Source organism: Hakea prostrata, chromosome 9 (genome assembly GCF_041222555.1).
Source record: "Hakea prostrata isolate BN-2017 chromosome 9, UWA_Hpros_2, whole genome shotgun sequence".
NCBI classification, from domain to species: Eukaryota; Viridiplantae; Streptophyta; class Magnoliopsida; order Proteales; family Proteaceae; genus Hakea; species Hakea prostrata.
The window spans coordinates 61,405,773-61,429,835 of record NC_142608.1 but is presented as its reverse complement, the minus strand read 5'-3'; the positions used below and the strand labels follow the sequence as shown (position 1 = coordinate 61,429,835).

Sequence of the window (24,063 nt, the reverse complement as noted above, 5' to 3'; positions counted from 1 at the left end):
TTACTCCATTTATATATTAACTCAGTTCACTTATATGATTTCCTCACTAACAATTGAATTCAGCTCTTGTTTTGTAGGTTTTCCTGTGGTTGACTTTGAGGGGAAAAAAGGTTTCAACCGACAGATTACCTGCCTAGGTGCTTTCATTTTGAAAGCATGGGTGATGCAAAGTATTAGTCAAAACTGGCCTTCTTAAATCCTACTTTAAAAGCTGAGGTTATTATGAGATTCTGGTTATGGAAAATGGTCTCACCTTGCAATTTTTCTTAGTGTCAAAATGAACACCCCAACCCCCTGTAGGAGAAAGGTGGTGGGGGGGGGGTTGGGGGGGGGACAAAAAAGGTTCAAAAAAAAAACCCCAAAAAAAAAAAAAAACCCCCCCCCCCCCCCCCCCCCCCCCCCCCCCCCCCCCCCCCCCCCCCCCCCCCCCCCCCCCCCCCCCCCCCCCCCCCCCCCCCCCCCCCCCCCCCCCCCCCCCCCCCCCCCCCCCCCCCCCCCCCCCCCCCCCCCCCCCCCCCCCCCCCCCCCCCCCCCCCCCCCCCCCCCCCCCCCCCCCCCCCCCCCCCCCCCCCCCCCCCCCCCCCCCCCCCCCCCCCCTTAATGGATTTTGGATTGTGTTCACACTTTTGATCTTCTACTATCAAGTGTGGAGCTGTGAGTTTTTGAGATGTAACTACCATGGATGAATTCTAGAAAGTTTCACACGGCGGTTGGTTTGATCTGATCCAACTAGAATCGCTTCTCTTAAAACCTAGTGCAGTTCAATGAAATATAATGAATCACCAATGGGAATTGATCTTACTTCTTTTTGTTATTTTCAAAAGAGAACCTCTTGATATTGATAGTTCTTTTCTTTTTTTTGAAATGTAGTTTTATTCCATGAGAATGAAATCTTGTATTTCAAATGTACAATTGTAATTAATTTTGTTAAAAACAAAGTATACTCTTGAGGATGATAAGAATATTTTCAAATTATTTTCACAGCATCTTTTTTAACATTAACTTTAAAGACTTTCGACAATAGGACAAAACTTGATAGAATGGATCACCTTAATAAGCTTATAAGAGGACTATAATATTTTATGTGTCGCGTGCATATATACAAAACTAAGCACAAATACAGTTTTTCAAGTAGCAGAATAAATGTTTGAGATTAGGAATTGTGAGAGGGTCCATAAGGGTGTTAGTGCAACCATACAAGTTTATAAATGAGGATGCATGGATGGTAAAGCAATATAGTAAAATAAAAACATAGAGAAGATACATACGTATATAGTAAAGATCTATGTGGTTTATCTGAAGTCTATTTTCATGTCCAAGTTATGTAACAGTAAACTTTCCATACCACTCTCAAATAGATAAAGTGATATAGTTGATACAAAATGAAGAGCAAACCTTAAACCCAAAAAATTATTGAAATGCCCTTGACAAAAGATGTTGTTGACCACCTCTTAATAGGAAGAGACCCATAACATACCACTTCAAACATCATCATGATGTTTGTGTTATTTCTTGCGATTCAGACATGCTTAGACCCCAAAACTATCCCAAAAACATTCTAGATTTTCAAAATTTATAAGATGTATGTAGATCTAAGATTCGATAAGTAGCTAATCCAATCCCTACATATGTATATTTGTTAAAAGGAAAAAAAAAGTAGGAGAAAGAGAGAGAGAGAGAGAGAGAGAGAGATGAGCCACACTCTAATAAGCTTTCAAGGCAGGTCTCAGCAGTGTTAAAATGAACTTCGAAAATAACTAAAACGAAAATTGTCCTTTCTCTAGTTCTAGAAAGTTATGATGCTAGAATTAATGGTGCTTCATAAGCATATTGACCTTTCACGAAAGCTTAGAGTTGCCAACAAACCACACGAGATTAACGCGCTATTTGAATTATGTTATTTGATTTTTTTTCTGTAGGTTGTAATCGTGGTTTTTCCTTTTAATCAAGTGTCTTCTTACCAAAAAAAAAAAAAAGGTCAATCAAGAAGAAAGCTGAGATGTTTGGAAAGCAAATAAACCAATAGAAGCTTGCTATCTCTTCCACTTGATGGTAATTTGAAGCTTACACATGAAGCAACTTTAATAAAATTACTTATCTGAAGATCATATTCTTTTGTTTATGCTTATAATTCATGATAAACAAGTAACCTGAATCCTGGGAATCGCATGACTATCACGCTCCCGTAAATTATTATTTAATAAACACTTGGGCTGCTTTGAGTGTTTTATTAAATAGCATGGATTGAAATAGGTTTTGATTAGTTAATTTGGCCAAAACATTTGGTCATATCTAAACTTTAATAGAAGAAATTTTTTCAAAACCTAAAATAGACTTTAAATATTGACATTTCATTTTAATTATTATCTTTGGAAAGCACATAGTTTTAGTATCGTTAGAATAGTCAGTGGTACAATTGTAAAGATTATTATGCTCTATGTATAATTGGTGAAAAAGACCTCATTTACCTTCTCCAGAGATTTATTCTCCAATAACTCTCCACAATTTCCGTCTCACCCCAACCTCATTCTTTTCCTATGCTTTTCATAAAGTTATTTATGTAATGTCATATAATCCAAAGGGTTGTTTTGAAATTTACAAAAATAACGATATTTTCAGCATTCAATAGCGTATATGACCAATGTGTCCAATGAAAGTCCAACTTTGGATATCTTTATTTTTCAAAGACAAAATGGAATATTAGTGTTTGAAGGCCTTTTGTTTTGGGTGTCAAGAAATTTTCTCTTGTCATGACTCTATATGTCTCTTTCTATTTCTTAGAAAATAGGGAAGATGTGAAGAATGAACTGGCATCTTCTTGTTTTGTCTTTTTGCCGTTCTTTGTATAATTATATTTTTATCACTCCTCATTGGTGCATTACATATGCCACCTGTTTGTAATATGTTCTATCTCAAGCATATTTTTTTGGGATCGACATCAGATGAGGACAAACTTGTGTATACTAAGTTACTAACTCAATTTTTTTTTTTTTTTAAATTCATTCCATACAATATGGAGAAGGCTTCTTTCGCATATAAGAACACAATAGTAGTGAAAACACGAAAGCGATGATATCAGTTTTAATAGTTATCAGTTTAACATTAACATAGACATTAGATTTTGAAAGCTCAGTATTACCATCTAGGTTACATGGAGAATATCGATCATTTAGTGAAAAAAAAAAGAATTGTATTCCATAATACCCTAGAAACCACCCAAAACCATATTCCATTCTCTTAGCTCATTCTTAAATACCATACTTTGATATCCAAAACTAGTTCGTAAAAAATAATTAATAAACAAAAAGCCATCAGTATCTAAGACACATAACAAACTTAGCTCAATTTAGCCAAAAAATTTGTTAAATCATAAATATGATGAAGTTTGCTATCACCTGCTAAGGATGATGTGATGTTCTAAACAAATTATCAGTTTGTTGTTAACCTCGAGAATGATTAGTTATGGTGAAATCTAACCCCTAGGTTTTGGTTGTTAACATATCTCAATTTAAATTTCAATTTGCATTATAGTTTAGAATAATTTTCTTCCTTATTATTTGTTCAAATAAAATTGATACAATTAATTTGGTAATTATTACTTATTATAGCAGTGTACACTTGAGTTGTTATTTTTCACAACAAGTTTTTGGCGCCGTGTTGCAGAACTATTAGATTAATATCAATATCAGTTATTTATAGCTTTAATTTGAACTTTTTCTTCTATTTTTTATTTTTATTTATTTTTTTAATAAAAATAAAAAATTTAAGCATAATGAGTCTTATACTATAAACAGAAATCTTAGCTATCCACCCCCAACTTTAAAATGAGCATTATCCTCAATGCAACGAAAAAAATCAAAATGTCAAATGCATATAAGGGAAAAGAAAAATAATAAGATGTGAAATAAGGTGAAGGACTCCCTTGATTCATAGCCTTAATGATGTAATCCAAATTCGTTCTCTTCTCTTCATTCAACTAAAAACAAATTATGGAAAAAGAAACAAAAAATATCGAACCTACAAATATTAACAAATGAGAAATCAAAGAAGTAATTAAAAGAAAAACTTTGGATTGCCTCCCAAACAGTGCTTGCATTGTAGTTTGCAACCGAACTACCTCCAACTTTAGGTCATAGATAGGAGTGACTTCTGGGGGTCAAAGCCATTTCCATAGTAGTGATTAAGTTATTAGCCATAGTCTTCAATAAGAGATTTGTCAATGAATATAAGCGAGGAAGCTTTTAACTACATCTCACATTTGGAATTTTCTTTATTTTATGCATTTGTCACACCCACCAGACAAGCCTCAACTGGATCAATTGGACAGCTTATTCGAAATACCTCCTTTGTACACATCTTAATAGAGTCAATTCTGAAGCAGTTATCTGCATCATTTGGAAACTTGATGGCCTTAAATACATTGAATGTGATCTTCTCATCTTACACTCTTATAATAAGTTCACATGTTTGAAGATCGATTAGGGTCCTTCCAGTTGCCAAGAATGGGGCCTACTAAGAATAATGGGTATGTCTTGGTCTTCTTCTATACCAATACTAAGAAATCTGCTGGAAATATAAACTTATTCATTTTAACCAAGATGTCTTCAATGATTTCCCTCAGATATTTAATCGACTTATCTGCCATTTGAAGTGATATTGTGGCAAGTTTAGCTTCTCCAAAGCCTAGTTTACTGAAAATAGATAAAGGCATTAAATTAATACTAGCACCAATATCACATAAGGCCTTATCAAAATGAGAATTTCCTATAGTGCATGGAATTGTAAAACTCCCTGGATCCTTTAGCTTAGGTGGAAGATTCATCTGCAGAATAGCACTGCATTCCTCTATCAATGCAACGGTCTCATAATCTTCAAGTTTCCTCTTGTTAGAAAGAATATCTTTCATAAACTTGACAAAACTAGGCATTTGTTCCAAAGCATCTACAAAAGGAATATTAATATGCAATTTTTTAAATAGATCAAGAAATTTAGAAAATTGCTTATCTAGTTTATGCTTCTTAAACCACTGAAGATAGGGAATAAGTGGATTATAAGGTGGTGGATTATCTGAAAACAATTTGGACTTTGGCTTCTCCTCCTCCTTAATATATTCCTTTGCAATTTTTTGTTCATCATGAACTGCTTTATAAGGGGTTCAGTTACTACAGTTTTCTTGAAAAGTTCCTTTAATATTTTTTACTTTGAAGCTCAATAGAATTCGCATGCTAGGATTTGTCTTAGTATTACTAGGCAATGATCCTTTTGCCTTTGATTCATCCCATGGGCGAGTTTGCCCCATTTGTACTTCCAAATTTTTAATAGATGCAAAAATATTTTGATTGGTGGTTTCTTACTTTTGCATAAATTGTGAAGAAATTGTAGCCATTTTCTCAAAAGCATATTCCCTTGGAGCTTTCTTCTGAAGTAATTGAGCTTGTTGATTTTTAGGTTGTCTTTCAATGTCTTGATTGTTTTTCCATACAAAATTTAGATGGTTTCTCCACCCTGGATTATATGTATTGGAATATGGATTATTCTGTCGATTAAGATTCCCCACATAATTTGCTTGCTCTAATTGATTTTGCTCAAAAGGATTACCCATCCGACATTCATTGATATAATATGTTCCCTCACAGTAGTTGCATATTACAGTTGGGGATTTGGTGCCTTGAGTTGCTAACAACCTCATAGTATGTCTTCTCCAGGAAGGGGCATTTGCATGAAGAAGAATGGACACACAAACATTGAAGGATATGCCGATGCAGATTGGGCTAGCAATCCTACTGATCGAAGATCAACTACTGGTGAAACAATTACAAATGTACTTATTACAGAAAATGATATAGTTGAAACTGTAGCGCAATTACCAATTTTCAGATTTACTTGGGTCTCTCAGCCTTCAATGAGATTGTGCGAGTTTACCACTTATCATATAGCTAAATTCCCAATCCAATCTCATATTAGTTATAATCATATCTCCCCTCAATATTTTGCATAATTTTTTGCCATTGAAGACCACAAGGAGCCGACCAATTTTATTGAAGCTAAGAATTCACTTAAATGGGTGAAGGCTATGAATGAGTAACAAGAAACTCTTTATAAAAATAAAACATGGGATATAGTGCAACTCCCAAGTGGTAAACATCCAGTTGGATGTCATTGGGTCTACAAGACCAAATTCAAGAGTGATAGGACTCTAGAGAGGTATAAGGCAAGGCTTGTTGCCAAAGGATATATTCAAACATATGGAGTTGATTATAGAGAAAAATTTGCTCCTGTAGTTAAAATGAATACTGTAAGAGTGTTGATGTCAGTTGCTGTTAATTGTGGATGGCCACTTTTGCAAATGGATGTAAAAAGTACCTTTTTACAGGGAGACGTACAAGAAGAAGTGTATCTGGAAATCCCTCCATACCACCCATTAGAAAAACAAGGCGTAATTGCTTGTAAATTGAGGAAAGCAATATACCGCCTAAAGCAATCACCTCGAGCATGGTATGAAAAGTTAACTATAGCTCTTATTAGATTTGGAATCACTAGAAGTGGATCAGATTCCTCCATGTTTGTGAAGAGAGCCTCTACTAGCACAACATTAATTTTTGTATGCATGGATGACATTGTGATTACAAGAGATGATCATCAAGGAATCAATACCCTCAAAGAATATTTGAAGAAGGTTTGACATCAAGGACTTAGGATAACTTCGATACTTCTTAGGAATTGAAGTTGCAAGGTCTAGTAAAGGATTATTCATCTCTCAAAGATGTTCTTGATTTGTTGAAGGAAACTGGCAAATTGAGTGTGAAACCAGTCAACACACCTATGAATTATACTTGTAAGGTTACTAATAATGATTATTCATTCATATAATAATTATTTTCAAATGTTGGTATGAAAATTGATTTATTTAACCATTATCCAGACCTGACATTGCATATGCAGTGAGTTATGTTAGTCAGTTTATGCATAATCCTTTAATAAGCTTATAAAATGAACAAATATTTTATGTATCGCATGCATATGCAAAACTAAACACAAATACAGTTTTTCGAATAGCAAAATAAATACTTGAGATTAGGAGTGTGAGAGGGACCATAAGGGTATTAGCGTAACCATATAAGTTCATAAATGAGGATGCATGGATGGTAAAGCAATGTTCAAAAATAAAAACATAGAGAAGATATATACATATGAATATTGTAAAGATCTATGTGGTTTATATGAAGGCTATTTTCATGTCCAAGTTATGTATGGGTAAACTTTCCATACCACTCTCAAATAGATAAGTGACATATTTGATACAAAATGAAGAGCAAACCTTAAACCCAAAAACTTATTGAAATACCCTTGACAAAAAATGCTGTTGACCACCTCTCAATAGTAAGAGATCCATAACATACCACTTCAAAAATCTCGATAATTTGAACATGATTTGCGTGAGATCGCTTATGTCATTGGCAATGATGTTTGTGTTATTTCTTGCGATTTAGATATGCTTAGACCCCAAAACTATCCCAAAAACATTCTAGGTTTTCAAATTTTAGAAGATGTATGTAGTTCCTTATGAATATTTGTTAAAAGGAAAAAAGAAGAAGAAAAAAAAAGGAGAGAAACAGAGAGATGAGCCACACTCTAATAAGCTTTTCAAGGCCGGTCTCAACAGTGTTAGAATGAACTTCAAAATGAAAATAACTGAAATGAAAATTGTCCTTTCTCTAGTTCTAGAAAGTTATGATGCTAGAATTAATGGTGCTTAATAGCATGTTGACCTTTCATGAAAGCTTAGAGTTGCCAACAAACCACACGAGATTAACGTGCGATTTGAATTATGGTTTAACAAATAAGTTAAGAAGAAAGCTGACATGTTTGGAAAGCAAATAAACCAATAGAAGCTTGATATGCCTTTCACTTGATGCTAATTTGAAGCTTACACATGAAGCAACCTTAATAAAATTACTTATCTGAAGATCATATTCTTTTGTTTATGCTTATAATTCATGATCAACAAGTAACCTGAATCTTGGGATTCGCATGACTATCATGCTCCCGGAAATTATTATTTAATAAACACTTGGGTTGCTTTGAGTGCAAGGTTTAAAGTATCAGGATTGAGTATCGCATCAGTCATGTGATTTTAAGAGACGTATAGTCCTGTATCGAGTATTGTATCGTTGTGACAAATGTATTTTAGTGCAATTTAATAGAGAGACGTATCGAGATGTATCGTATCGGTTGTGTCAAATTTAGATACGTATATTATCGTGGAATACTTTAAACTTTGTTTGAGTGTTTTATTAAATAGCATGGATTGAAACAGGGTTTGATTTGTTAATTTGGCCAAAACATTTGGTCATATATACACTTTAATAGATGAAATTGTTTCAAAACCCAAAATAGACCTTAAATATTGACATTTCGTTTTGATTATTATCTTTGAAAAGAACATAGGTTTAGTATCGTTACAATAGTCTGTGGTACAGTTGTAAAGATCATTATGCTCTTATGTATAATTGGTGAAAAAAGACCTCATCTACCTTCTCCTGTAGATTTATTCTCCAATAACTCTTCACAATTTTCTGTCTCATCCCAACCTCATTATTTTCCTATGTTTTTCATTATTTAATTTACGTAATCTCATATAATCTAAAGGGTAGTTTTAAAATTTCAAAAATAACGATACTTTCGGCATTCAATAACAAATATGACCAACGTGTCCAATGAAAGACCAACTTTGGATATCTTTGTTTTTCAAAGACAGTGAAATATTAGTGTTTAAAGGCCTTTTGTTTTGGGTGTCAAGCAATTTGCTCTTGTCATGACTCTTTATGTCTCTTTCTATTTCTGGACCAGTAGCCCATTAGAAAATAGGGAAGATATGAAGAATAAACTAGCATTTTCCTGTTTGTCTTTTTTCCCTCTCACATGAAATATTGGCATCTTTGCCATTCTTTGTATAATTATATTTTTATCACTCCTCATTGGTGCATTACATATGCCACCTACTTGTAATATGTTCTATCTCAAGCATATTTTTTTGTAATCGACATTAGATGAGGACAAACTTGTGTATATCATGTCTTAAATAACTCTTTTTTTTATATATACCAATTCCATACAATATGGAGAAGTCTTCTTTACATATAAGAACACAATAGTAGTAAAAACTCGAAAGCGATGATAGCAGTTTTAATAATTGTCAGTTTTACCTCATCATAGACATCAGATTTTGAAAGCTCAGTATTACCATCTACGTTACATGGAGAATATCGATCATTTAGTAAAATAAAGAATTGTATTCCATAACACCCTAGAAACCACCCAAAGAAAAACCATATTCCATTCTCTTCGTGATCCTAGTTCATTCTTAAATACTATAGTTTGATATCCAAAACTAGCTCGTAAAAAATAATTAATAAACAAAAAGGCATCGGTATCTAAGAGACATAACAAACTTAGCTCGATTTAGCCAAAAAAATTTGTTAAATCATAAACATGATTAAGTTTGCTATCACCTGCTAAGGATGATGTGATGTTCTAAACAAATTATCAGTTTGTCGTTAATCCCAAATCCTACTCTTCATGTTTAGGAATTAGTTTGCTTTTTTTCTTTCTTTTTTTTCTTTCTTTTTCTTTTTGGTCAATGGAGGGTTAGTAGAATACTTAAGAACTTTCTAAAAAAATAAATAAATAGAAAAGAATGGCTAAGAACTTGACTTCTCAGCGGAGTGGTCGTGGGTTCAATCCTTGCTAGCGGCATATGTAATATCCACATCTAGACCTGTAAACTAATCAGATTTGGCAGTTGATGCATCACAGTAATATTGCTACTGCTCCCAACTAAACCTCCTCTCGTTCGAAAACAATGAGTCCTGCAAGAAGGGTTAGACGCGGGCCGGCTAGAATATCGGGCAACCGCCTCCGATGGCTTAGTCAGACAGTGAACAGATTAAGATCTCGTACAAGAATTACACAAGACTATGCTCATAATGTATTGGATGCTTACCGCAGGGGTATGTCTTTATTTTTATATTGTAAGTGTTACCTTTTCTGTATTTGGTAAGTTTACCCGGCGATGACTGTTGTTTCTCCTGGGATTATGCCTCCTTGTCGTTGGTCCCGCTCGATCGGTTACTAAATTGACCTTCCCAATTGAGAGCGATTGCCATACAAGTCTATCGTAACGTTACGTCTTGATCAAGTTGGTCGGTATCCGTCCTGACTACATGGCATGTGGAACCTCGATCGGGTCTGACCCAATCGGGTAGGAAACTTCCGTATCACAAGCCCCCTATCCCGGATGTTGTTTACATAGTGTGGGATAGCAAGGAAGTTAAACCGTCGGGTGCATTTGACATTCCCAATCCTTATTTTAAATGGGTCTTTTTCATATGATACCATCTCATAACCTGCCAAGTTTTTGAGAGAGTATTGACTATCCATGATTGAGGAAACTGTAAGTGAACACCCCGAGGACAATCATATGTAATGTAGAGAGAGCTAGGTTAAGAGTGAGAGATGCATTTATCTAAATATCCGAATCGGATTAGCCAAACATCTATCCGAATCCGCCAGAAATTTAGAGAAGGCATCTGAATTCGAATCCAGTACTTTATCGGATATCCAATAATAATTCAATCCGATAAACTATCCGATTATTGATTATTGATTGGTGATTCTCATTTTTCTTTTTTAATTTTCAATTTCCGAATATCGATCACTGGTTTCCAAGTCCGATTATTAACCCCTTTTCTAGAGAAAAGTACTTAATACTTTACTCTAACTGGATAATTTCCCATTATCTGATTACCGGTTTTCGAATCCGATTATCATCCATTTTTAAAGAAAAAAAATGTTGAATACTTTACTTTATTGGGATAAATTTTTATCCGGATATTATCCAATCCAATAAGCAATTATTCGAATCCGAATCCAGTTGCTAGCGGATGGATACATATATTTTCCATTAAGAAAAATTCTGGATACGGACACCTTAAACGAATACGAATGCAAATTTGGAGGTGGCTTTTGACTATCCATTTATAGGTCGTCCCCATTCTCAATTTCCCTATATATAAAGAGCGTTCTTGTACCCCAAAAAATAAAGAAATTAACTTTTTTATTTCAATAAATCTTCAAATGAGGGGAAGATTCTCTTATGGAAAGACAAAAGCACTGGATCTAACTCAACAAAAAACTATAAAACTATAGAATTTCTAAAACAGGGGGAAGATAGAAGAAAAAAAAAAGGAAAGAAAGAGAGAGGATTATGGTGTTTAAAGCTAAAGGCGGACCAACATTCCAATGGACTTGGGTCTTAATACATCAATGCTTTCACTTTTATATGTTCTAAACCCAAAAGGATAAAAAATAAATTAATATAAGAGATCAAATGTAATATTATGATGCTGCAAAAATCATTATAAAATCTCTTCTTCTGTTTTTATTTTTCTGTTGGATTTTTTTTAAACACCAATCCAACCCCACCACCCCCAAGAAAAAAATAATAATAAATAAAGGGCTAAAAATCCACCCCAAATAATAAATAATTCCGTTCCTTCAAAAATTCCCTGAAACCAAATAGACACATACTTGCAGGTGCTAAACACGAGGGTAGACTTTTGTGCTTCTTGTGCAAGAAGATGACAAACGTCAATTGCTTCTTATCAATGGATCTTTTACCTTGGAGACAAGTAGGTAACAAGAGATGACCCCACAAGGAGAAAATACAAAAAGGAAAACTACATGAAATGGGGTCTTTAGAATAAATTCAAATTAATTGACTTCTGACACCTTCTCTAAGGAACCCTTCAAATTAATGGGGCCACGTAGCCATCTCTTCTTATACATGCAGACTCTCACAGATTTCAATCCCTTGATCCATCCACCTGTGTTCTTTAAGATTTTGACCAAGTATACATATCATCTCAATTTTATATATTTTCTCTATCTTCCAACTTCCAAGTTCCAAGCAGCCAATAATCTCTAGAAGGGCTTATCAGCTTAAACTATAGCATCAATAATAGAGAATATATATTATCAAGAAGTTGAATAGAACAAGTCTTCTTGTTGATAAAATGAGTTCTAAAATGAAAACAATAAGTAATATTCAACTCCTACTCCAAGATTATGTAATATTCCAGTGAAATTTCTAGCAAACCTCCTTGGAGATCACTTGTATTATTATATGCATCAGAGTTTAATACTTACAGAAGCTCTATGGCCAACAACTGAACTATATATAAACTATCCCTATCTACTACTTCCATACACAAAGGTTGGGTCAATGGCAAATTCAACTATAGAAGCAAGTTCATCCCAATTTCCTTCTCTCAAGAAATCATTGTTGTTGCCATTGAAAAAGTTTGAGTGCAATGTTGGAAATGGAGCTTGAGATATAGAATTCAACTGGGTTGAGAACAATTGGTTCCTTTCATCAAAGTGATTAGTTGTTGGCTTCTTCTCAATCTGTTGTGTCACAGCAGCTTCATAGTTGCATTTTTCTCTATTGTCAGACTCAGAACTACATGTTTGAGAACTTGAATCAGTTGAGCTTTGTTTGATGACGGAGTTTCCTCTCCAATCTGCTGTGTACTTCTTAAAAGTAACGTTTCTCTTGAAAATTCGACACAGTGTCCAGATTTCCTGTAACACAACAGAAAAATTCATCAACTAATGTTTAATCCTTTGTTGAAAGAAAGAAGAGATCAAATAAAAGAAAAGAAAGTCTTACAGCTTCATGAGCAATGTTCTTGGGGTTTGGCTTTTTATCAGGATTTCCATTCGCTGGAAGGCGAAATTCATGCATCATCCAATCAGTTTTGGTGCCTTTTCCTGCACTTCCTCGGTAGTATACTAGAGATTTCTTCAGGCCAATGCAGTCATTGTTTTCTCCAGAAGAATATATTGGTCTATCGATTCCAGTTGCTTTCCAAAAGCCAGACCCAGTCACCCGATTAGGTCTTATACTGTTCCTGTATTTTCTTCCTCTTATGCAAAAGAAGTACCACTCCTTGTCTCCCACTGTGCTAACTTCTTCATATCCATCAAATAAATCAGATCACATTAGTTGGTAAACTTCATAATTGATAGTAAGCAGGAAACTAAACAATTTTAAGTTTTAGTTACTTCTATATTTTCTCTCTTCGTTCATTATTATTAGAGAAGCCCACCCAAAAAAAGTATACAAAAGACTAGACAAACATGAGGAACAATCTTCTCAATCACATCAACAGAAAACAATCAACTACTCAAAGAAATACACAGACAAAATATAATCTGTGGTAGACGTGCAGCATCCCTTTGCGGTTCCGTTAGGCCGCGATATACAAACACTCGACACCTGTATGGAGAGACAGTTTCTCTTATCAAGAAAGGGTAAGATTGCATGTATTTTTTGCCCGTCTCAAACCCTAAAATGGAAGGAGACTTGTCCACATATGGTTTTTTCTTTTTTCTTTTTGTCTTATTAATGGAAAATTCTATACCTTATAGTTCAGTTGGTAGGCTATCCATTGGAAAACGCTAGAAGAGAAGGAAAGGTCAGCCAGCCTCAACCCTTTTCTCATGGGTTTTCTTCTTATTATTTTACTAGAGAAGATGTCAAAAAGCATATACAGGGCTCAAGCCAGATGTAGCCAACTCAATCCCATCCACTCCTGTGGCCGTATACAGTTCAGCAAGTGTGTTGTCTTACACTGCAACACCTATCGGGGTAAGCAGAAGTCATGAAAAAAAACCTATTCATGAAAAACTTTCCTTCAATTCATGACCAGAGTTGCAGGTAGAAACTTTCCGTTTCAGTACTGATTGTTATAAAGATTAAAGACCCAGTATGGAGTACAAAACATAGCACGAAAACAGCTCCAGAATGACTCTAACCTCCGAAAATTAGCACGGATAGGAATGAAGAAAGTGGAGATATTACTTACTTGGGAGATCCCATGGATCATATTTATAGATGTCAATCTGTTTGATGAGTTCAATACTGATGGGTTTCTTCTCCACCTTCCTTCGAAGATAAAACCCAACAAGTTCTTCATCAGTGGGATGAAACCGAAACCCTGGAAGCAGAACATCATCATCATCCTTATTGGTATCTAAATCACTTAGCTTCTCTACCTCCATATCCCTCCTCCTCTCTAGCTCTCTATCTTCAGCTGTTTCTGTTATTTGTGTTGGTTTCTCAACCTTATAGGCTTGTGGCTTATAAATATGAAGAGGGGGGAGGTGCTTGGTCCAAGTCTTGAGGTTTGATTTCGTAAGCTTTAGGGGCATATAGGTCTTCAATGGATGGATCCTTCTTGGGGTTTGTCTAAAGAAGACTTGCGATTCACAAGTAAACTGGGCTAAGGTAAGAAACTATTGCCATGTAAAAAACCATTTATGACGTAGTCTTTCTTGTGAGGGAAATGTATTTTTCATATGATGAAGGATCGCAAGGAAAGTCTTAAGAGAAAGCTCAAGTTATTTGACTATTAATGGCGGATCTGAGGACTTACAGAAGTTGATATTTTCAAAATAGAGAGTAGAAACCATCGATTTGTCCTTGAAATAAATAAAGATATAACATCATCGAAAGCGTCAAAACACTGAATTAGCACATTTTGTGGGGCTTCATCTTGACCTTTATTTTTTATTTTGCAATCTTTTATGAGTGAGAATCCAAGAAGGATTGGGTGGATATCTAGAAGATCTTATTATCCTCATTAATTTTATATAAGAGGTGTCCATGGAATTGTTGGCAATGGAATCCACAACTACAAAGAAAAACACAAGTAAGACACATCTGACAAAATTGCTTACATTCACCAGAGAGGAAAAAAACGATTCTATTATTTCTTGAAAACGTCAGCGATTGTTATACCTTACAAAGTGTTATACTTTGATGTCCGAATCACCTTCCCTTCAAGAAAGAAGTATGTGCTCTTCTCGGATTTTTTCAAAACACCATAAGAGTGTGATCCACATAAAACCTACTAGAATCTACCTCGATTCATTTTATCAATACTCATAAGTAGATTTACTGTTATTGTATAATGAAGAAGCATGAGGAAAGCATAAGACTGATAGAAGATCTAAACTGCCCCTTTAATTGCTTGCTTAGTTTTCTAAGTTATAATCTCATAGAGAGAATATCTATAAGGAAATCCAAATTCCTAATTCTTATACGATTACAATTCCACCGCTATACTAATGATTAACCCAAAACTCGTTCTAATTATAATTAAAGTCAAACTCTAAATATTACACATACTCTAAAAATACAAGACATACCTGAACCAAAACCCAATAGAATTGATGGTGAAGATTATTTTTTGATTGTGGCAGTGATCAAATACAAGAAAACATGTTAGTAAACTTCATTGATGGAGACTTCCATTCTGATGATATAGAAGTGAGGCTGACAATTAGGTTCATAAAAAGATCTCCTATTGTCTTACCAATAATTTTTTATTTTACAGATTGGTACTTAAGAGATCATAAAAAAGGAGTGGTTGGAGGAAAGTCTCATTCTGCCCAGAAATCCCAAGCTGGCTGCTTCATGGCCAGTATGAATTCATTTCTCAACATCAATGGAGATCTCGGCTAGAGAAAAGTAATAGTACTTTTTCTTCATCAACAGAGTGGGAATTCAACCCTAAACAATAAAGCTGAAAGAAAACTTTTGTATGATATGGGCTGCAAGGAGAAAATGTTGACGATATGCACAATACACATTATCTTCATGAATAGGAATGTTGAAATTTTTAGATTACCATTTATGTTGACGTCTATCTTTTTGATAGAAAAAAGGATTATAAATTTTAGTTCTTGCATATGAAAACCATTAGGTTGATGGTCGGTCTGTCTTCTCTAAAAAATTATTGAAGTCTTATATAAAATTGAGGATGACACAAAGATGGAACAGTATATTATTTAAATGGAGGTAAAATTTGAGAGCCAAAAATATTAAAGTTTATCAAATACGTATAAAATTTAAAATATGTATTAGCATATGAATTGACATTTAAATGTCATAGAATATATATATGAAGATACGACTAAATACAACTAGCGACATTTGAACTTGCAAAGTCAGTGATAAAAAGTTTTCCCAAAGCCTTGAATAAAATTTGGTTGAAATTGATTAAAATAGTTGAGTAAAATGGTGATGAGAATGCTAGGATATATATGATTTTTTATTTTTTAAAGATGAGTTTAGATATCCTAGAATGATTAAATATGCAAAACTTTGATGCTGAAAATTGTTTTTTAACTTACACCTAAAAAATTGACCGGAATATCGTTAGAGAGAAATATTAACATTCATGTGTAGGTGTGAGACAGCAAACCAACACGCATACATAAAGAAACTTTCTAACACCATATCAAATGGAAGATGGTTCAGCTATTTTATAGAGATTTTAACTAACATATTTTTGGATAATTTTTTGCATTTATCAATTTTATGCAATCTCAAGACAACCATATCAGAGAGATAAAAGTATAAAATCTAGGTTTAAAGGCCACATTGGCCTAAACCAAAACATGGAAAACAAGGGTAATAAATGCTAAGTATGGTTGCTCTTCTAGGGGATTGTATGGAAGCTTCAATGCTAAGAAAATTTAAGCCTATCTAAGTTTGCACATGGGCCTCTCTAGTTTGGTTTAAAGGCCACGTCCTCCGCCACTCTCTCATCTTATGGAGAACCCTTAACTTAGCCCTCCCTACACAATTATTCCTCATCAGTCGCCACATCTCCACTAATTCCAATTGTATCCTTGCTGGAATGGTATTGAGGATCTTGATCATGTTTTCTTCTCATGTCCCTTCTCCTGAGCCATTTGGAGACACTCGTTTGGTTTTGCTTGAGATTGGAATTGGATCTTGAGAATTTTCTCTAGCTCCACGATTTGCGACCAAGTGGGTAAGCTCGTCTTTGCTGCCATTTATGGTGGGAGCGCAACATGAAAATGTGGACCTCCAAATCCCTATCTTGAGTCTTGATTTGAAATGTCATCTATTTTTTATGTTTCTTTTAAGTTCATTACTTTATCCCCCTAGTATCTAATTCTCTAAGGAATAGGTTGATTGTTAATTTCTGGAGTCTTAGCTCCTCTTTCTAATCGTCCTCTTGACTGGTTGCTCCCCCCCCCCTCTCTTTGTATTTCTCTTTGGTTCAGCTCTTTAAATAATTTTTTATTAATCCAAAAAATAAATTCCAAATGGGAAGCCACTTGGAGCTTGGAAGGTGTTTGTTGAAATGTCACTTGAGACAACTTATCCGCTATGGCCAAACATGGGTGTGTGATGGTGTAGGTCCTCGAACCCGCCACATAACTAGGAGATGTTGCTGGAGTGGCTGCAAGAGTATGTAACACGACACACCAAATAGGGCTCCAACATCCATAGGTTGAGTCTAGAAGGTTTTTAACCACATCATAGTTGGGGGTTGAGTCTAGAAGGTTTTTAACCACATCATAGTTGGGGGGTGGGGGGGGGGGGGGGGGGGTTCACTTTTAAATATAAAAAATCATCAGAAGTGGGAACTTCAATGGGTTCTACATGGGATCCACCACCTTTTATGTGGTTGAAAATTGTCGGAAAACACATTGTTCTCGCCTAAATGGGGAGGTGATCTAGACTCCCATGGGTTACTTGTGGCAAGACATGAAGCGTATGTGTCAGCACCTTGACCTTGGGCTGGTGGCCTCGACCATGTCCAATCTAGGTCAAGCCAAATCGGGTTGACACACTTCTTTTCCTAATTTTTTTGGACTTTAACCAAACTAGTTCATAACAGAGCAAGATGATCTTTGTATTTAGATCGTTTGCTGCCTTAATAGACTTTAGATTAGTCACCCGTTAGTGGAGAACAATGTATTTTCTAACGCTTATGAATTACACAATAGGGGGATAGGGCCCACATGAGACCCATTAAGATTCTCTACCTCAAATTTTTGTAAATATTCACAAGTAAGTCCCACCATTATTGTATGATTGGAAATAAAAGGAACACGGTGTTTTTCCCCTAAAGGGAAGGTAATATAGACTCCCTTAAAGCTTTGTACTTCTTTTATCTTTTCAGCCATTGGACACCAATTGTCTATACCCTTTACGCTTCTAGATGAACATCATGTTGATTAGTTAAATCATTATCATCATATTTCATGAATGCATAAAACTACAAGTTAACATCTGATAGTGTGGATTCAAAGACTTTTATGGTGTGGATTTTACAAATGTGAAATCTAATGGCATGGAGTTAAATAGTCTACTTGGTGGATTCAAAGACTTTTAAGGTGTGATATATACATATGCAAAATCTGATGGTATGGAGTTAAATAATCCACTTGGCCTTCATCCAATGGATTGAAGGACGCAAAGATTAGACACCGGGACTTCTTATTCTCAGCTGCTGGAAGAAGGCCACATGGATTATTTAGATTCATCTCGTGTTATTCGATGTTGTGGTCTATCATGTAGGAAATCCAACAGTGTAGATTTTAACAATCCACGTGGCATTCATCCAAATTCGTCTGTGGTTTTAGGTTTTCTTAAGAAATTTCTAATAGTAACTTTCTCCCTAACATTCACAATTATGCCAATCACAATGACAGAAACTCATTCATGGACTTTTTCAGATAGAAACAAACCCAATTAGAAAACAGTACATCATTCATGACGATTCTAGCAAACATGTTTTTTTTTCTTTTTTTTTCTAATACAGTTGCATATTGAAAACAGTTTCTTTAAGTGTAAAGATAAATTTAAACAATATCTTGTTTCCTAGCAAATGTCACTGTTCCGCAGAATCGGGATGGATCAGCTGACCAATATATATAACTCACCTAATAACTTAAGACTCTGGAGTTGATCATGAATATTGAAAAAGCTTCATTCAATGTGTCGGCGGCCATGCTTTAAATAACTTACACATTTAGCTAGCTTCTCAGCTTTCCCTAGGAGGAAAATATACTTGTCAACTGAAGAAGGCTAGTCAAGAAGTTTGAATAGACAAACGGGACATTATATAGATCAGAGGAAATCAAACAGCTATAAAAACTAGTTTTATGACTCATTCCTTGTTTTAGAATTTATTCTTTCTGTCATTAAAGCATCTAAAATGGGCCAATGGGTTGCGAAAAATCCACTGATGGGAACTGTTCATATTGTGATCTTAGCTCGAATTCAATCTGATCGATCGAATCAAGTGGCTAGCTTGGATTATCTTGACATACCAGTGCTTCAAGTTCATGTGTTGTATCTCGCCAGCTCAGTCTGAGTTCCTGCAAAAGGAAGAAATGCATCAAAGGCACCTGCTAATGCTGAGAGAAACTCTCCAACCGCTTACATCAGAACACAAACATCATAAGATGAAGACTCTAAGTCGCGAGTATTTAGAGTTCGAACCCAGGAGGTTATATCTCATGAAAATGTTGAAGGACCTGGTGTGCCCATGAGAGGCATTGTCTTCTAAATACACACAGACACTAGTACTACTAACGAATGGTTGTCAATGGCGGATAAAAGGAGGTGTTAGTCCTCAATCAACAGAAACTTTGGCTTGAAAATGATCCCCAGATCTACATTGTATACTGGTTTCCCATAACAAAATTGAATTACAAAAAAATTAAAGTAAAAGAAAGGCGAAGATATGAATCGTATGACTTTTACTTGAGGCAGGTCAACCTTTGAAGATCGTAGTATTAAATAATTGATTGGATAGCACAAGCGAGGGAGGACAGCTTCTTAACACGATCCAACTTTTAATGAGTTTGACAAGAGATGGGAGATTTGAAGACGGGTTTGGTCAAAGTTTGAAATCTTGTGATCGAGCACCGATTTTTATATTTTCTATGTAAATTAAATACTCCCTTACTGTGGAAAAGAGTATAAAAATTATTAATTTGGTAAATTGATTCGAAACCTCACTGATCGAGAATTGTTGACAGAATCACTCTTCTAAAATACAAATTAATTAGATCCTGGCCAAAATCTATTTTGACAATCAATTTTTGGCTATAATGCAATCAAAAAATCACCCTACTTTGACAAAGTAATAAAATTTAGAGTTTTTTACAATGGATTTTCTAAGTGGATAAGAAACTAATGTTGGGTTTTACGTATGGGTCCTAACGAGACTGACGCCGTTAGTCGACGTTAAATATTCAAATTTCAAACGGATCAAATAATCTAAAGGGCATTTTGGTCTCTCTATATTTGAAATTTGAGTACATAATATATTGTATTAAGGAAACCTAACATTAGTTTATAGTCCACTAAAGGGATTCACACGTAAAAAACTCTAACATTAATAGATTATGTAATGATTTTAAATATTACTAGTTTATATAAAAAATGATAATTATGTGAGAATGCAAAAATGACATCTCTATTTACATTATCTCTTTCGAACGAGATAAAACTACCTTTTGTAGCTTTTGTGATTTTTGGTTTCCACTCATCTTTGTTGTTTCACGAATGGTAAGTAATTTTTGTATTGTGTTTCAGATCACTCTCTGTGAATGTTAGGCGCATAAATGGATAACCGAAATCCGCCACCGAATTCATCCGATTATTAATAGGATACAAATATAGTATACCCTTTCTTACCGGTTAAATTATCCGATTAAGTTACTCATTTGGATTTATTTTTATAATTTTTTACTTGATATATGTGACGATTTTTCTAGATTTTATACTAAAATAACTACTAAAGTTGTTAACTTAATTCTTAAAATTTAAACCTAGCCTTACCAATAAAATGATAAAAATATCAATAGGTAGTTGAAAATTTGTATTCAATTTGTATTCATGCCCATTTAGAAGATTCTACTTAAGAAAATAACTATCCGATTATCATCCAAATCTAACTGAAACCGTCCGAAAACCGATAGAATATTATCTAAATCCGTCCAAATATAATAGGATGCAGATATAGTATTACCACTATCTGATCTATTTACATCCCTAGTAAATGTGATTTAACCTTAAGAATAAGATGACTAATCAAGGGTATTTTAATCATTTAGCTAAATAAGGTTATTTTGATTATATTATTTTTTCTGAATTTCAATAATTTAATTATAACCGGTCCTTAATATTACCTAACATGGAGGGAGGACCTTATTGAAAAATTGAGGGGGCTGCATGTAAAGTATTCAAAGTCCATTCCTTTGGGAGCAAGTGAAAGGGACGAATATTTTGATTTCTATAAATTTATTATTTTCAACCCGTAGTCACGTAGAAGTTTCTTGACGTACTTGTTCTAGTTCCACTGCACAAAAACAGATCTTTTAGTTTCGCCCAGTTAAAGAGAAGAATTGGTAAAACCATGAAAACCAAATCTGAAGAAAAGGAAGCAATGAATGTTCCCTTTATTTAAGACGTCTCTTTCTCTCTGTTTATCTGTTCTCTGTCTATTCTGGTGTTGCAGAAAGCACAAGCAAGTGCAACTACAACCGGGAAAGTCAAAGTCTCTCTCTCTTTCTCTCTTTCTCTCTTTCTCTCTTCCACTCTTCCTCTCGGGTCTCTATGTTTACTGTATTTTTGGTGTTGCAGAAAGCACAAGCAAGTGCCAATAAGGACCTCGGAAGTCAAAGGTCCAAAATGGTGTGTTCAAACGATTCAACAAACAAGAAGTAAAGAACCCTTGAAACTGATAGTTGAAGGGAAATTGTCAAGGTCTTGCATTCATGACCAAATCATTCTTGGTCTCACAAGCTAGAACCTTCAAAATATTAAAAGACAACGAATTTTCTCCCATCGAATAATAGTACTATGGGGTGGTCATCTGTGGTTTGGTGCATAACGCAGATTCTTTGGGACTTTGCTTGGGTCCTGCGCATTAAGCCATCCGTCAGATCAGAATTTCGGTCGAGATCTTAATCCGAAATCTCAGTTTTACGGTCATGGGCATTTAATGCGCATGACCCAAGCAAAATTAGATTCTTTGCACTCCGACAGGGTGTGCATTCATGCATTCATCATTGGATGCCCTATTTGTGGTACCCAGCAACTAGGGAAAGTACCATGGATAAGGCATCCAGCAAGCGATTGACACATGGACATACACATGCTTGGACGCACAGTATTTGGACTCTTGATGGAGACTTTCAAAACATGTACTCTAATTAATATCTATCAAGACTCCTCATTACATATAGGAAAAATTTTGGAGACAACCCAAAAAAATTGGCGAAAAGCATCGGCACCTCAAAACTATGCCAATTTGGCAATGACCCCCTTTTTAGTTAGAATTGATAGTTTATTAAAAAATAATAATAAATATACCCTTAGTAGTATTGTTCTATATTTTATAATATAAAATGACGAAAGTAGGAAGAAGGAACACGAGGAGGAAGAAAGAAGACAAGAATTCAGGATTTTATTTTACTAAGAGCAATACTATTTCACAAGAGACAGAAGGAAATTTAGGAATTATAAAATTATCCAACCACGACATAACAAAATTTACTAACTAAATATACTATTTTGCAAAATTAAGAGACATTTTGGAGAATCATTATCAATTTGGCATAGCTTTGGAATATCTTTATTTTTTGCCAATTATCTTGGGATGTCCTTAATTTTCTTTTACAAATAAGATTATCGCAGTGATGATATTCTCTAAATCGATTATTCTAAAAGAGAAAGAATGAAGAAGGGAGGGGGAGGGGGAAAATAACTCTAGTAAACACTACACCTATTTTCCTTTTTTTTTTTTCTTTTTTTTTTTTCAAATAAAGCTATTCTCATCTTCTTATCAACTTATACACTTTGTCAAACCGCGTAAATCTTTGTGTTGCTATTGTTTAGTCGGTGTCCCACTATTATGTTGTGATCTTTGCATTGTCGAAAAGGAAAGATCCATCAATTAATGGTTCTTGTTGGTGACTTTGATTGAGATTGGATTGGAACGAAATTTATCAACCAACCAATCAATCATAATGGGGTCCAAACCAATATCTGATTTTTTTAAAAATTTCACTTAATCTCATTATTTTTCTCTTTACAATTTTAATCCTCATGTTTTATTTTAATACAGATAATTTTTTATAGATTAGGAATGGGAGTATTGCATAACATACCATCAGGCATAATTGAACCTACAACCATCTCACTAAGAGATAGCAAGCCATGGTTGTTTCAATATATTTTTAACAATTTATTAATAATTATGTTGCCTATATTTAAGTCATCTTAGTAAGTTATCTATTTTTTTAATATATGTAGACCTTACACAATATAGGACCCGCATTTGAATACAATAACATCATTCAAAGGTGGGACCCTCAGAGTAAATTGTACATGCATTTCCACATAATATATATAAGGTGAAAAAACGTCCATATTCCTCCGAAAGAGAGGTGATTAATCAGTTTCTCATTATTCGGCCGTCCATATTGAATCCTGGCTCCATCGCTGACTCTAACAATGTTGAAATGCTAATTTACAGCACCATCAGAACATTGCACGGATTGAAAAATGAAAAAAAAATAGATACGAGTACGGTTTTTTTTTCTTGGCTACTAGTTTCTCTTTTGTTTTTGGGTAAGCTTCTTAGCTAATAGTCAATATGCAAACAAAAATGTCAAAGGAAGTAAGTTTGGCAGTTTTTTAGCCTCAAATTTGGGCTTGCATGTGTTAGTTGTCTTCACCAGTCACAGGTCCTCTAGAATGTTTCCTTTTCAGTGAGATCCTCTAGAATTGCTCATATTGTAGAAATTGAATGTAGACAAAAAGTTCTATGCTTTAAAAGTATCTATATGATCCATATTAGAGACAATCGATAAGATTTTTTAATTTGGTTTTCTTATTTTGTTTTTTAAAATAATGGAGATGCATGGATAGCACACAAATTATTATCAATATAATACAATATTCTTACTGGATAACTCAAAAATTATTGATTCAAATATAATACAATATTCGTTACGAGATAATATATCTATTAAGATCATCTAATCGATACAACACTCGTTACTAATATTCTAAGTCTTGTTACAATTCATCCATTAGGTGCACCCTTTTCTCTATCTTCATGAATTTATAAACTGATTAATGTGATTATTTTTTCT

At 34.5% G+C, this 24,063-nt stretch overlaps 1 protein-coding gene across 2 annotated transcripts; it reads right to left on the bottom strand.

Moving 5' to 3' along the window:
- Positions 1-12,127: 12,127 nt before the first annotated feature.
- On the bottom strand, positions 12,128-14,159 carry LOC149006001 (transcription factor JUNGBRUNNEN 1-like). Of its 2 annotated transcripts, none has more exons than XM_089169065.1 (3): positions 13,929-14,159; positions 12,731-13,032; positions 12,128-12,642 (listed from the first exon to the last, which is right to left on the bottom strand). In XM_089169065.1, exons 1-3 carry the CDS (start codon positions 14,122-14,124, stop codon positions 12,250-12,252), a joined length of 891 nt encoding a protein of 296 aa, XP_089025191.1. In that variant the 5' UTR covers positions 14,125-14,159; the 3' UTR covers positions 12,128-12,249. The 2 variants fall into 2 exon arrangements, with proteins under 2 accessions (XP_089025191.1, XP_089025192.1); XM_089169066.1 differs by having other exon boundaries at positions 12,731-13,029.
- Positions 14,160-24,063: the final 9,904 nt, after the last annotated feature.